The following is a 15286-nucleotide window of genomic DNA, read 5'->3' as shown; positions in this document are numbered from 1 at the left end:
AATCAGCAATACTAAAAAATACTCAATTGACAAATAATTTGCTTACAACAGTCTTTTTTTCTTCAATTCTACTGCAAATAGCAAGTATTATGTCATTTTAAAATGCATTGTGTTATTTTTTTTCCTGAAAGAAAACAAACCAATACCTACCCTTCTACTGCCTTGTAAATTCCATTTGATCCTCTTTGTAAATTGTTCTATAGCTCTGTAAAATATGCAAAAAAAATAAATAAAAATAACAATTTATATTTTTTGTGTATCCAAAGCCTTTTCTCATTAAACTTCTATTAGAAACATTTAAACCAAAAAAATCCAAAGGCAAGAATGAATAAATTCTTGAATATGTGAAGACCTAAATGGTTTATGTGGACTTATCTATGGATTTATTAATAGTTGTGACCAACCATTTTTTTTTTGTGGATTTCCTTACTAAAGAATCTATTAAATGAAGTATAGGGTTTCTCTATACTGAAATGGAATTCAATGATCCATTTTAAAATAATACTTCAAGCTTTGCAAAACATTAATTTCATAATCAATATTTATAGATACAAAATGTAGTAAAATGGCACTTTCAATATTTTCAAATACTGCAGTTGCCAATCTATGAATGAAAGATCAAGTGTGCTTTGGGACAAACACTTTAAAGTTATTGCTCCTCTTTTTGGCGACTGTTTACCAACCTCAGCATTTAATATGTTGAGGCTCATATCTTAATCATGCAGTTTTATAAATGTAGTTGATTTATCTGAGGTACTTTATAGCTTGCTGTTTGGTGTGAGCCAAAGCTTTGTATTAAAAGCCACATTTGACCAATAATGGTTTACTTTTTATACATTGTGACTTGGATGGAGAGTTGTCTTATTGTTGCTGCATAACAAATTTGAATGTGTACTATGATTATTTAGGACTAAATAATGAACTTACACATTCAATTTATACTCAAATTCATTGACATCATAAGCATCAAACTGTATATGTTGTACTGCTTTCCCTGTCTTATGATCTGGTTTCAGTCTGAAATGGAAATAAAGTTATTGATATATACTTGTCTACAGAACATTCTCCTTTTTCATAACAAGGGGCCTTGGTTGTCTACTGATCTAAGTATTTAATCTACTGCATCACTAGCTAGTCACATTGAGTTTGTGATTTTGAAAGGGACAGGTGCGTTTGACTCTAATCTTAGTTGACTAAGGATTGTCAGTCTCTTGGCTGGAAGTCAGTGGTTTTCTCTGGTATTCCAGCTTCATCCATAGATAAAAACTGACTGCTGAGATGTAGTCAATAATGCTGAAAATGGAATTAACCACCAACAATCAATCCATCTACATGTATTACATTTAGTCCAACGTAAAAAATTGCAAGATTATTATTTTTTTTTCATATTTTTTTTATACAGATCAGTAAATGGATATAACTTTTTGGAAATCCTTATCTTACTTTATCTAAATGGAAAATAAGGGGAGGGGTTATTAGAAAGAAAGTTTGAGCACTAAAGCAAAGTAAGGTATGCTAATTTTTACTTGTTGGCTAGTATAAAGAAGAGCAACAAAAGCACTATAAATATGATATAAGTTATCTCCAAGTAAAATGAAGGTTGTAGTAAATCAAATTCATCCATTATTACTTTTCCAAAACCACCAATGTCATAGAAATTTTAAGAATTAATTAAGAAAATGTTACATTAAGACCATACCCAGATACTTTTCCTTTATCAACCAGATCTTTGAGAGTAAGTTTCATGTATTCTATAGAGTGTGATTTTAACCATTCTTCTGACGTTTGTAAATCAGCCTGTAGTGCCGCTTCAGCATGTTGTAATCTCTGAAATGATATGTTTTAAACATTGAAGTGAATAAATCTTTATTGCATTAGCAACAACATTTATGTAGCAAAATAACAAGATATATGACAAATATAAAAGAATACAGAGAACAATCAAATTATGCAGATACACTTATTGAATATGATAGATTTCACACAACCTGTAACAAAAAAAAAGCCTTAGAGTATTTTGCGAATTTAAACATCAATAATCCAAGTTACATCAACAATAAAATGTGTGCTCAAAAGTTAATTATGAAGGCTGTAGATAGATAAAATCAAATGGAAAGGATACTAGCAAATGTCAAGTAACAATTTCAAAAGAGTCTGTACAACCTGACAAAAATCAAATCAATCCTACTACAAAATAAAGAGATTTAGTATAAGACAACTATCCACCAGAGATCAAAACAACATTTATAGGTCACTGCATATGCCTCATACCTAAACCTTTAATTAGGGTTAAATGTCTGTACTATTTTATCATACATAATGTTAAGATCTCACAAAACATGTATAGCCCTGCCATATTTTTGGGCCTGTCCCAAGTCAGGAGCCTCTGGCCTTTGTTAGTCTTGTATGTATTTTATTTTTAGTTCATTTATATGTATTGCAGTTTAGTGTGACATCCATTTTCACTGAACTAATACACAATTTTATTTAGGGGCCAGCTGAGGACGACCTCCCAGTGTTGGATTATCTGGCTGCATTGAAGACCCATTTGTGGCCGTTGGCTGTTGTCTGCTCTTTGGTCTGGTTGTTGTCTCTTTGACATATTCCTGTTGTCTCTTTGACATATTCCCAATTTCCATTCTCAATTTCATGAACTTACCAAAAGATCTCTTGTCTGGTTTACATTTGTTATTGCTAATGGATGTGGAGCCTTGGCATTTTTTGTTGTCGGGTTTACCCAAACAATCTCTTTCTCACTGAAATAAAAACAAAAACATACATTTAATGTTTTGGGCTAACTTTTTGATTATTTATCCTATGAAGATAATCTAATTGGAAAACTTTCAAGGTTTTATCATTTTAATACTGTGTTGTACATTATAAAATGTCATTGTGTAAAAACTCTAACCAATATTTATTTCTAAGAAAGATTCTTTTCCAAGAAATTCAAATACCAATGTTGACAAGAATATGACTACACAAATAAATGTTAAGATGTGATGTGACTTGTGGTACAAAGTCAAGAGGCATATTACGAAGTGCAAATAGTAAACAATTTCAATATTTTTATCAGTGTTCTCTATGGGCCCTTCCCTTCTTGCATCATGATAATGTGATGCTATGCTGCTTATATATCTGATAAATCATCATTTACAAATACTTTGAATTATTGCCAATCATTTACTAACACTTTAAAATTTGCCCATTATTTTTTTTTAATTTAGTTGTTATAATTTCTAAATATTTAGATTCAAGTTTTTGGCTTATCCATTCATAGATTTTAAAATATTATCTAAACTACATGTACATAATACTTTGGTATATGTATCCCCATGGTTGTATTATTCATATTGAAGCAAATCATGATCTTACTCAGGAATATCTTTCAGTAATTCATTTATTTCATCATCATCATCTTCTTCATCTTCATCAAGTTCTGATACTTCAAACTCTTCCTCTCCTGGTGGTTCATCATCTGTTAAAACTTCCTTTTCTCCCTTTTCTTTATAATTTTCTTCACTAAAAAATTTCAAAAGAAACACTTAAATTTCAACAACACGGAAACAGGGGCTGCTCTATCTCCCAAAAAGTTAGAGCCAGAAAAATTGCAAGCTGATGTATTTTGTCGCCAGTAGACAAAATCAAGACTCTAGCTGGCTCTAAAACTGGTTCAAAGTTTTCAAAACTGGCAACATGTTTTCATCCTGTTCATTGGTCGTATCAAAATTTTTATAATTGAGCTACAACTTTCATGATTAACTTTTGAGCCACAAGGAAGCTAAATTTTTTTCTGAAAATTTTAGTTGGATTCTGTTTAAGTGTAGAGAAAAAAAAATTGTATTGTGATCTTAAAATACTCAAAAAGTACATATTTTTTTATCTTATATCTATTTGATTATTAACTGTGTGATTATGAAATTGGATAAAGAATAGACTAATACTGATAATAACAATTATTGCACATTTGGTGTTATATTGATTTTATTAACAGCAACAATCTTTACAAAAGTACTCTGTGTCACTGTAACTGATGCAGGGACAACACAAATATTTGGAAGGTGCTGCATCATATTTGACTATCTATTATTAACCAACTTACTACAATATGTATAGAAATGCCCATGCTTTATAAAAGGAAAATGTTGACAACTGGTCACTATGAAAGGAGAAATTGCTACAGCCAGTCATTACGAAATCTCATTCATTCATGCATTACGAAATTACAGTCATGCATTATGAACAGATGAAATGGGACATCGATTAAATCAAAATGTCGTTTATTTCTTTATATAAGTGTGACAATTTTTTAATTTTTTTTAAAACTTAATATCATAAAAACAAGTTTAAATGATGTTCAGTACTGTTTTGTAACGACTTGAAATGGAAATATTTCACAGCCTTTTTCGAGTACGACATTCGATTATTATCACTGTTTCCTTTCTGTTGTTCAATCCTCAGTATGCAGACTACTCAAGACAAAAATTAAGAATAGTTAAACTGTCTGATTTATTCTTCCCAGCTACTTTATATTTCCTAGATGAAATGAATTTTAATAGCATAAAATTGAGTACTTGGATGAGATATCAGAAATTTCATCTGACAGTCACAATGTTGACCAAAATTCCATCGTGAATGCGAAAAGACAAGTTCAGCTATGAAATTCCTGTATCTTCTTCACGGTAAGTTTCTTACTCTTTGTTTAATCAAGAATTAAAACCTTTTAATAATAATGTTATAAAACTGGCTTTTTCTGTATTGGTCCTGTAGATTTGTGGTTAGCTGTATAATTTTGGATCCGAGGTTCGAAGACTGTTCTTGAATGAAGTTGCCTAAGTTGGTTAATAAAAGTATCAATATATGAACTTTTTCATATTGGCCCTGTAACATGCCCGATGTATTAAAAATGGCCAAGGATCGAATGGCTCTGAGGCAACACCAAGGGCCACTACAACTGTCCAAAGTCATTATTAATACCTCAGGCATGTTACAGGGCCAATATGAAAGAGTCCATACATTAATACTATAATAATCTATATATTGAAGAGATAAATCAGTGTTCTCTCCAAGCTGTTATATTCAGTGCTATCGTATTTCAGCGTGTGGCTATTGGGCAGACAGCAGCGCTATTGTTTTTCTAATTTTCAAATTTCCGGTGTATAGCTGTACAGTATTGGATCACATGATCAGCTGGTTGATTTGTCAGAAATTGTTCACCTTTCAAAGTCTAATATTGCAGGGATAACATCAATAAAAGAACAAAATGGCACCATTGGCAGATCTCAAACTGTCAAAGACCTATTTATTTCCCTGAGTTTTTTACCTTTAAGAATATTTAAAATATTTTTTTTAATATTGACTATATATAGGATATAGATATCTAATATAAAAAAGAAGACGTGGTATGATTGCCAATGAGACAAGTAAGTTTTTAATTCCTTAATACAGTAGACTCCACCTAATCGGATATCGGTTAAACGAATATATCGGCTATTGTAATATTATTTCAAAACACCGAACCATTCCCTATACATTTCAGTCAAAATACATCGGATAATCGAATATCGGTTATTAGAATATATCGGCTAATTGGATAGGAATATTCATGGAAAATGTGTGAAAACCATGTACAATCGAATATTTTCAAATAATTTCATATTTTTCTTGACAGGAAGTTACGCCATTACGAAGTTTAAGGAAACTTCAGTACTGAAATGTTTCATTTTATTAATAAAAACGATCTTTCATAGTCAAATAAAACATATTTTTCTTATTGTCTTGTTTATTTTATGAATTTGATATTATATTCGCCCAAGATGTGTTTGTTATGTGTTTATCAAAATGTGATCGTTATCATTTACTTCACAAACAATGACACGAGTCGACAGAAATGATAAACTGTGCGTGATGTTTATCAATGTTTATTAAATATGAATGAAATGTACCTTTTTCTCAACAATTTATTAAAATATATATAGAAGTCCCGTGTAAAAACAAGGAATCGTATGTCAATAGCATGTCCCAGGTGAAATAGAATTATGTAACTTGTACACACGTACGCCATTTTCCTAATTTACATAATATTCAGCCTTTTATTTTAAACCACGACAGATAAGATAGAAAAGCAAATTAATTTTACTCATCTTTATGCCCAATTTTATGATCATAAAAATAGTTGTATTACTGGAAATTGGAAATGTGTTTCATAAATAAAAAACTGTAGAAAATTCGTAGCTATTAATAGAATTTACCTGTGGCCTACTTCCGAGAATTCATAGCTATTTTTAGCTTTTACCTGTTTTAACACACAAATGAAACAAATCACGCAAAAACAACAAGTCACATTATTTAAAAGGTACATATTTTATTCAGATAATCAACACATAATTAATAATCAATAGACTGACAGATAAACAAAATACATTATTATCAACTGATCGATCTGTTACTCAATCAACCGAATTATCCGAACTTGTACCTGAAAAAACAATGAGATTAGTTACAAATTTCCATTAATAAAGCAGCTGTAATAGCTATTGGTATCTTAGGGTTGTGTCTGTCAATTTTGAAAAAATTACGTTCATCGGCTAATTGAATATATCGGACAATCGAATATTTTTAGCTGACATTTTGGGTATCCGATTGGCCGGAGTCTACTGTACCATTAAAATTGTTAACGTTTATTCTTATAAATGTTAGGACATACATTGTACAAACCAACGCAGTGGCAGATCCAGAGGGGGGGGTCCACGGGTTGGAACCCCCTTTTTTTGTGACCAATAATGCATTAGAATAGGACATATAGATGTATAGTTGGAACTCCCCTTGATCCTGCATTGGGAACCCCCTTTTCAAAATGGCTGGATCCGCCTCTGCATCGGCTAATGGACCAGGACCGAACTGACTCGATACACGTCGATAGTCCAAATTGAACAAAAAGGTGTGAAAATTGCTTCTCAGACTTTTGTTTTACCCAGAATCTTCTTGTAACGGATAAATCCTTCTTTGTCCAGATCCACCAAAACCAGAATTTCCGAATATATTATCCATTATACTGCAAAACTACGAACTTCTATCATATTAGATAAAATTCTTACGGACATCCATGTTGTTATTGTTGTTGCCAATAGCCTGTGCAGACTCGCGCTTATGGAATTCTAAACTTTTGATTGGACAAATTCCGGGCACCTGCACAATTGACTGACTGCACCGCTCGTTCCTTGTCGATTTATGAATCAGATGAACTCCCTTGTTTTACTCGGAACACCTCTACATTTGAAATTTCCGAATGATAAAAAATCGTCTGAATTTATGATTATGCAAATATTTCAGCAACACACATGAAATATGGCAAATAGGTTTGTGCATTATCTATTTCTTGTTACAAACAAACCCTATAAAGGCTATATGGCTTCAGCTATTATGTGAAGCCTTCACATTAAAAATGAAATACAGGATACAAAACAATCTCAGCTATCTAGGACAACAAGTAAATAAAGCATTTACTTTCTACAAATAAAATTACAACATTTAGGAATGCAAAAACATGCCTTTAATTCTTAAATATTAGAACTGAAGAACCAAATTATAGGGTTGCACCATTTAGAAAACTTTCCTGTGTTAAATAAATATCAAGGTTCATATGACCCATCCCTTATTCATTACACCTTTATCGCTATTTGGAAATCTGTACTGGTTGACCAAAGACTCTGCCCAGCTTGAAACATGGCGTCATACAACAATCACTTTTCCATGGTGGTGTTAGGTATTTTGTATTATGACTTCAAAATTTTTCAGAACCTTTAAACTGTCCAGGAATGGCGGAATCATAGCGATAAGGTGTATAGACCTCATCAGTATTTGAGCAGCTGAAAATCTTTTTTACTTGCATATACAAGTTTTAAGACATGTAATTTTCTTTAAACTCACTGCTCACATTTTATACCTTCAGCGTTAGTTTCCGTTTATTTTCACGCAAGTATGTCTCTTCGTAAGTTATATAAATTACCGATAAAAAAAAACCAAGGTCATAATCAAGTATAGATTTTTTTTTATAAAACTTTAATGCAATTGAAATCAATAACAACAACCTTTTGCTTTTTAAAACTTTTGTAATCGTAAAATGGAAATGGCGTAGACTTATTAGCTTAACAGATAGTGAAAAATATTTTCTTTTTTACTTGTAGAAAAATCTTTGAGACGTGTAATTTTTCTTTAAACTGCCCTCATTTATTCAGCGTTAGTCTCCGTTTATTATTACACAATTATATCTCTTTTAGTAAATTAAATATTTATTTACAGATAAAAAAACGGAACGTCGGAAGTCAAAATCAAATATAGTTGTTTTTAAAACTTGATTTGAATGTACAGTGTAATTGAAAGAATTAACAACAACGTTTTGCTTTTTATTTTAATCTTTCATTTGTTTCAAAGAATCAGATATAATCTGATAATCAATAGACAGGAAAAACAATTGTTTAATTACATTAGAAATCTCACATACCTTGACTGTCGCGTGCCGTCATAGATCAGAAGGATTAGGGCAATTAATTACCTGGTGTGACACCGCGTCACACCAGACTGGGAGAGATGTTGCTAATACAATAAACAAAAGGTAGCGGATTTGCGCGGAAGTCGGAGGGAATACTCCCAAATTTCTCCGAGAATTTTGGGAGTGATGTCGGAGTTTCCTGGTGTCACACCAGGAAAAAACTTGGTGTTTGGAGTTTGGGATGGCTTTCGCGAACATCGTACTGTACAACACTCAACCCCAGAATTTTCTACACTTTAATTATTGATGTCATACAACAATCATTTAATGTCTTGCAACATAAAGAAATATTAAGGAATGTGTGACAAAAAAGTAGGCATCGTCACTCCAAACACTTGTTGAGCGTACAGGAATTAAGATTACGTATGTGGTAGAGTAGGACATAGATTATTTCAAAATTATCTTGCAGAATGATGATTATAAAAATGCTTCAGACTTGAATAGTCTGATAGTGCAGGGATGCTGGTGTGCCCTCTGTCTGGTAAATGACATAAGAGTGTGTGTAATTGGTGACCTTTTCCAGTGAAGGACATGATTCGAGAAATAGCCTATAGCAGATAATAGTTATAAGGTGTATTAGCTTACCCCATCAGACCCCTACTTTTGAAGCAAGGAATTGGACTATCTGAAATTTCCAGAAGTTTACAAAGGTCAAATACTTGGAAGTTGCATCAGGAGCCTGTAATTGAGTGGTTGTTGTTGGTTGCTATCTGCCATATTTGTTTTTATGTTAATGTGTCAGGCGATTGTTTTTTTGTTTGAATTATTTCTAGTTTTGTCATGTGTGGACTTTTTATAACTTACTATATAAGGTACAGGTTTTGCTCATTGTTGAAGTCATGATGACGGTCTTAGTTGTTAATTTCTGTGTCATTTTGGTCTTTTGTGGAAAGTTGTCTCATTGGCAATCATACCACATCTTCTTTTTTATATTTTAGTTGTTTACCTCCTCATCCTATGGTTTCTGGTGGGAATTTGTTATATTGGCAATCATCATATTTCCTTATTTTTATATACAGCATTGTACAGTGGCAATCCAAATCATAAATTGTCTTGAGAGTAGTAGCGTCCTGTTTTATTTCCAACATAGTGTTTATCATACATTTATGATTCATGACATTACTACAGTAAAAAAATACTTAATTAGTTATTACTAGTCTATATATTTCAGGAACTAAAAGCTTCATTCAGAATCATAAAGAGCATCAGAACTATTATTTTATTATGATTTTTGCTATAATAAAAATAAATCATCTCACTGACTTTTATACATTTTAAACTATGATTCAGGTAGACAAATGTAGTTCTATTGCCTAAACAAAAAAAATGTTTGGTTTAAGTAAGTGTTCTGTTTACTATACCTGACGTAGGTTTGGGGGACATAAGACATGGATAAAATATAAATCAAACACAGAACTTTCAAATTACATCTTTTTACTTTGGATTCAAACATTAAAAGAGGCTAATAATACATGTAATAATCACAACAATCATGGATAAGGCAAAAAAGTTCTGGAAACATGGGAAAATACAGATTCAACATACTGAAAAACAACATCCGACATTAATAGAGCTCAGGATAACCCCCTGACAGTAGTTATCGCACAATGCTAAATAAAAAAGATATAGGGTCAGCGTTTTATTTTAGGTAGGGTGAGGTTACCCTAACCAAACAAATTTTCTTTCTAGGCCTAAGCCCTAAAATGGTTCCAAATACAGCATTATATACGCAATTGTTCACCTAGAAGTGTTGATTTGTTAATTACAATGAACAGTTTCTTACATGATCATCCAGGATGTGCTCACTGTTTTGTAATTTTAAGAAATGAGGCAGATTTGATCGAAATATATAAAAGAAGATGTGTTATGATTGTCTATGAGACAACTCTCTACTAGATAGATATAGGAAGATGTGGTGTGAGTGCCAATGAGACAACTCTCCATCCAAATAACAATTTATAAAAGTAAACCATTATAGGTCAATGTACGGCCTTCAACACGGAGCCTGAATTGGCTCACACTGAACAAAAGCTACAAAGGGCCCCCAAATTACTAGTGTAAAACCATTCAAACTGGAAAAACAATGGTCTAATCTATAAAAAACGAAAAACGAGAAACACGTATAAATTACAAGAACAAACGACAACTACTGCACATATCAGATTCCTGACTTAGGACAAGAGACCAAATGAAACTGAAAATAACAACTACAGGACACTGTATGGCCTTCAACAATGAGCAAAGCCCTAAACACTTTGTAAGCAAGCTAGGACAGATCACTTTCACAGAAGAGACGGAATGTGACAATAATGCTACATTTTATAAATAATTCACTGTGAATGAACATTGAAAAGTTTACGAAGACAGTTTTTTTTTTTACATTTTCCTTTAATAAAAAAAAAAAGTGAAGACTAAATATTTTGAATATCTTGAATATTACAAATATAACTATTAGCTATTACATATATAAATATTAGCTATTACATATATAACTATTAGCTATTACAAATATAACTATTAGCTATTACATATATAAATATTAGCTATTACAAATATAACTATTAGCTATTACAAATATAACTATTAGCTATTACATATATAACTATTAGCTATTACAAAAATCACTATTAGCTATTACATATATAACTATTAGCTATTACATATATAACTATTAGCTATTACAAATATAACTATTAGCTATTACATATATAAATATTAGCTATTACAAATATAACTATTAGCTATTACAAATATAACTATTAGCTATTACATATATAACTATTAGCTATTACAAATGTAACTATTAGCTATTACAAATATAACTATTAGCTATTACATATATAAATATTAGCTATTACATATATAACTATTAGCTATTACATATATAAATATTAGCTATTACATATATAACTATTAGCTATTACATATATAAATATTAGCTATTACATATATAACTATTAGCTATTACATATATAACTATTAGCTATTACATACATAAATATTAGCTATTACATATATAAATATTAGCTATTACATATATAAATATTAGCTATTACATATATAACTATTAGCTATTACATATATAAATATTAGCTATTACATATATAAATATTAGCTATTACATATATAAATATTTGCAATTTGATAATTAAATTGTTTGTAATTTTGATTTTCTTATGTCATTGTTTTTTTTTTCACAGTACTAGTGTGATAGGAATCCTTTTGTGTTGACATAACATTTATTCAAAAGAACTTTTATTATCTAACAAAAGTTCAATACTTTTCATTATAAAATATTTTATCCAGAAAATGTCTAATGGCTATGGATGAAATATAATATGGTGAAAGTTCCAACATTATTTGTTATGTAACAAAAGTTTTTTTTGAACAACTATTATCATGATTATGGTCAAACTTTTATGCCATCACACTGTAACCAACAATATTTTTTAAAATGAACCATTGCTTTCTTTTGAGCATTTTGAATGAGACCTCTGGATATGGACATGTGCACATCACTCAAATATTTTGTTTCAGTAAATAAAAACTTTTCTTCCAGACTAGAATATATATGTTATTCATCCTAAAAAAATACCAACAAACATTTATAGGGAGTTTTTTCTAGTGACATTGTTTTTAATAATCCCACATTATTTTACATTATTTTTAATGTCTTGTTATATTAATTTCAGACCATCACAGAAAAGATCTAGAAGTCCTGAATGTGAAGAATGTCTGCCTATATCAAAAAGAATAAACAGATTACAAATAGAGTAAGTAATATTTACAGTGAATCCACATGTGTAACAGACTAACAAAAACTTCTTCAAAAAAGTATTTACATATAAGTGAATGTTTGATATATTATTCATGTAATTGCATAGGATTGTGCCTGATATTCATATGATGAAGACATAATTTTTCAATCAGTTTAATTGAAGTCTGGAGCTGGCATGTCAGTTAACTGCTAGTAGTCTGATGTTATTTATGTATTATGGTCATTTTGTTTATTTTCTTTGGTTACATCTTCTGACATCAGACTCGGACTTCTCTTGAACTGAATTTTAATGTGTGTATTGTTATGAGTTTACTTTTCTGCATTGGCTAGAGGTATAGGGGAGGGTTGAGATCTCACAAACATGTTTAACCCCACCGCATTTTTGCGCCTGTCCCAAGTCAGGAGCCTCTGGCCTTTGTTAGTCTTGTATTATTTTAACTTTTAGTTTCTTGTGTACAATTTGGAGTTTAGTATGGCGTTCATTATCACTGAACTAGTATATATTTGTTTAGGGGCCAGCTGAAGGACGCCTCCGGGTGCGGGAATTTCTCGTTGCATTGAAGACCTGTTGGTGACCTTCTGCTGTTGTCTGCTCTATGGTTGAGTTGTTGTCTCTTTGGCACATTCCCCATTTCCATTCTCAATTTTATCAACAGAAGTATTCTAAAATAAAAATAAAAGTTCTGTTTTTAGGATATTTAGGCAGCAACCATTTGATTTTCGGGGGGGGGGCTATGGTTTTTTTTTCTGGACAAATTATTTTTTTCGCCTACGGCGAAAAACAATCTATTTTTTTCGCGACAAGTCGAAAACAATTTTTTTCTTTCAATTTTAGCATAACATCGAGTGGCAGCTGAGGGTGAAACAAACAATTTTTTTTTCTCAGAATCAAAAACAAATTATTTTTTTCTCCAAAAACTGGAAACAAACTTTTTTTTCCAAAAAAAACCATAGCCCCCCCCAGAAAATCAAATGGTTGCTGCCTTAGTTGAACCTTACAAAGTAAACATATCACTGTCCTTTATCGTCTTTATCGCCAGGATGCCAAGAGAGATCGCAAGAACAGTATTAAACATTATTCTCAAAATAAACAAAATGATTATTTCCTAAAATAGATAATACATGTAATTGCATACCATTAAACATTTAATTTTGTTATTATGATTATATAGAATGATAATAACTGTAGGCTGTATGTATTGCCAATATTCAATTATAGCCAAAGCTGCAAAGATATACAGTATTTGAAATCACAGTCTGTATAGGGAAAATTGAAAATAAAACATTATGTTTAAACCTTGAAAAATAACCCTCTGTATAAAGGTAACCTGTTGAAAAAGAGCCCCTTTTACTCTTGATTGAGCTACCTCAATACAATGGTTTTTTTTACTAATTACATCTAATCTTTAGGAATGATAGAAGACAAAGTGAAGAAGAGAAAACTGTGGACTTACAGGTAAAACAGAAATTACATTAAAATAAGTTTAAGCAACTGTATTCAAGTAAAGGGTGAGGATATTTTAAAATCCTTAGGTAAACATTGGTGACCTTGGGCTGTTTTCTGATCTTTGGTCAGGTTGTTGTTTCTTTGACACATTCCCCATTTCTATTCTCAATTTAATATAACACAAAAAACACCCATATTTTCTGAAATGAGCCAGTTTAAATGTAGAAATAAAATTTTTGTCAGACTTGTCATTTAAATGGAGAAATTCTAGTGATTTTATCTTATGTGGATAAGGGATCTGGTCTCTTTTTTGCAAGACTTTAAATATTTGACTTTTGTTTTACATATTAAGCTATGTTCATTACAACCTTTCAACATTTATACATATTATTTCTAGTATCTTGAAATCAAGGTGTTAAAAACTGTGGCTGTACAATCCTGTCCCCTTTTTGACCAAATGGGAAATTATTTTTTTATTACGGAGAATTAATTCTAAATAACCTATCTTATTATAATTTTTATGTTTTTTCAGCCAAACCAGTCAGCAGAATTATCCAGCATACAACCATCCAGTAGTAGACCACAGAATCTCTCTATGAATCCATGTCAAGATTGTGCCGGCAATAACAATTTACCCTATGACATTGTACAGGGATATAACCCTGAGCTAACCAATAGAGACAACCCAAATTACTATAGGATTAATAGCATGCTGTTTAAAGCACATTATGAGAGAGTGTTGAGACATAAGGATCCTTTACAGTACCCTGATACATAATTTCTGTTCAGAAGCATACTGTTTAAATTATTGAAACAAGGGGATAGTTATCATTAACAGCACCACAAAACCAGTGATTTGTAAGAGAAATCCTGAAGAAGTGTTGCTTTTTTATTTATATGTAAGCTAAAACAATTTGGGATTATTAATGTATTCATCTCATGACGTCATATAATTTCCCATAAGAGGGGTTGAACATGTTATCATTGTGTTTAAGTTTATTTGTTATGATTTTTCATTGCCTGAATTTTTGAAGAAAAAAGTATTCAGATGTCATGTAAAAAATAAATGTACGCACTAACTGAGGAATCTTTTTATTGACTTAATGACCAAGTTTACATGTACTTCAATGGTACTGGCAGAGATTTTCTGTAGCTCTCTTATTCTAGGTGAGATATAGAATATTTTTAAAGCATTTTATAGCTTACTATACGGTATGGGTTTTGGTCATTGCTGAAGGCCATGCAGTGACTTATAGTTTAACTAGAGGCATTATGTTCGTCAAAGGTATTTTTTGATGTAGTTGAAGTCCAATCAACTTAAAACTTAGTACACATGTTTCCTATTATATGATCTTCTAATGTAGTGCCAAATTAGAGTTTTGACCCCAATTTTACAGTCCATTCAACATAGAAAATAGAATTAATTTCATAACAGTGTGGTCGACGATAAAACATTTGTAAGTTGTAACTTGTTTGTCAACGGCTATGATTTTATGCTCACCCAGTCTATCAG

The 15286-nt window shown here is 31.1% G+C and overlaps 2 protein-coding genes across 2 annotated transcripts in view; one reads left to right on the top strand and one right to left on the bottom strand.

Moving 5' to 3' along the window:
- Nucleotides 1-7148, bottom strand: part of LOC143045922 (von Willebrand factor A domain-containing protein 3A-like) — a 28827-nt gene extending 21679 nt beyond the window's left edge. Inside the window, exons 1-6 of the mRNA XM_076218766.1 lie at nucleotides 6971-7148; nucleotides 3373-3519; nucleotides 2660-2756; nucleotides 1700-1827; nucleotides 928-1017; nucleotides 151-205 (exon numbers count right to left, since the gene is read on the bottom strand). Coding sequence (XP_076074881.1) covers nucleotides 151-205; nucleotides 928-1017; nucleotides 1700-1827; nucleotides 2660-2756; nucleotides 3373-3519; nucleotides 6971-7047 — 594 coding nt within the window. The 5' untranslated portion in view covers nucleotides 7048-7148. The remainder of the gene's footprint in view (nucleotides 1-150; nucleotides 206-927; nucleotides 1018-1699; nucleotides 1828-2659; nucleotides 2757-3372; nucleotides 3520-6970) is intronic.
- Nucleotides 7149-7232: 84 nt separating this feature from the next.
- LOC143045923 (uncharacterized) lies at nucleotides 7233-14856 on the top strand. Its single transcript, XM_076218768.1, has 4 exons — nucleotides 7233-7355; nucleotides 12241-12321; nucleotides 13737-13782; nucleotides 14306-14856. Exons 1-4 carry the CDS (start codon nucleotides 7345-7347, stop codon nucleotides 14549-14551), a joined length of 384 nt encoding a protein of 127 aa, XP_076074883.1. The 5' UTR covers nucleotides 7233-7344; the 3' UTR covers nucleotides 14552-14856.
- The last annotated feature ends 430 nt before the right edge of the window (nucleotides 14857-15286 follow it).

The sequence above is a fragment of the Mytilus galloprovincialis genome, chromosome 9 (assembly GCF_965363235.1).
Source record: "Mytilus galloprovincialis chromosome 9, xbMytGall1.hap1.1, whole genome shotgun sequence".
In the NCBI taxonomy this organism is placed as follows: domain Eukaryota; kingdom Metazoa; phylum Mollusca; class Bivalvia; order Mytilida; family Mytilidae; genus Mytilus; species Mytilus galloprovincialis.
The sequence above is the reverse complement of the archived record's forward strand: the minus strand, read 5'-3'. Positions and strand labels throughout refer to the sequence as shown.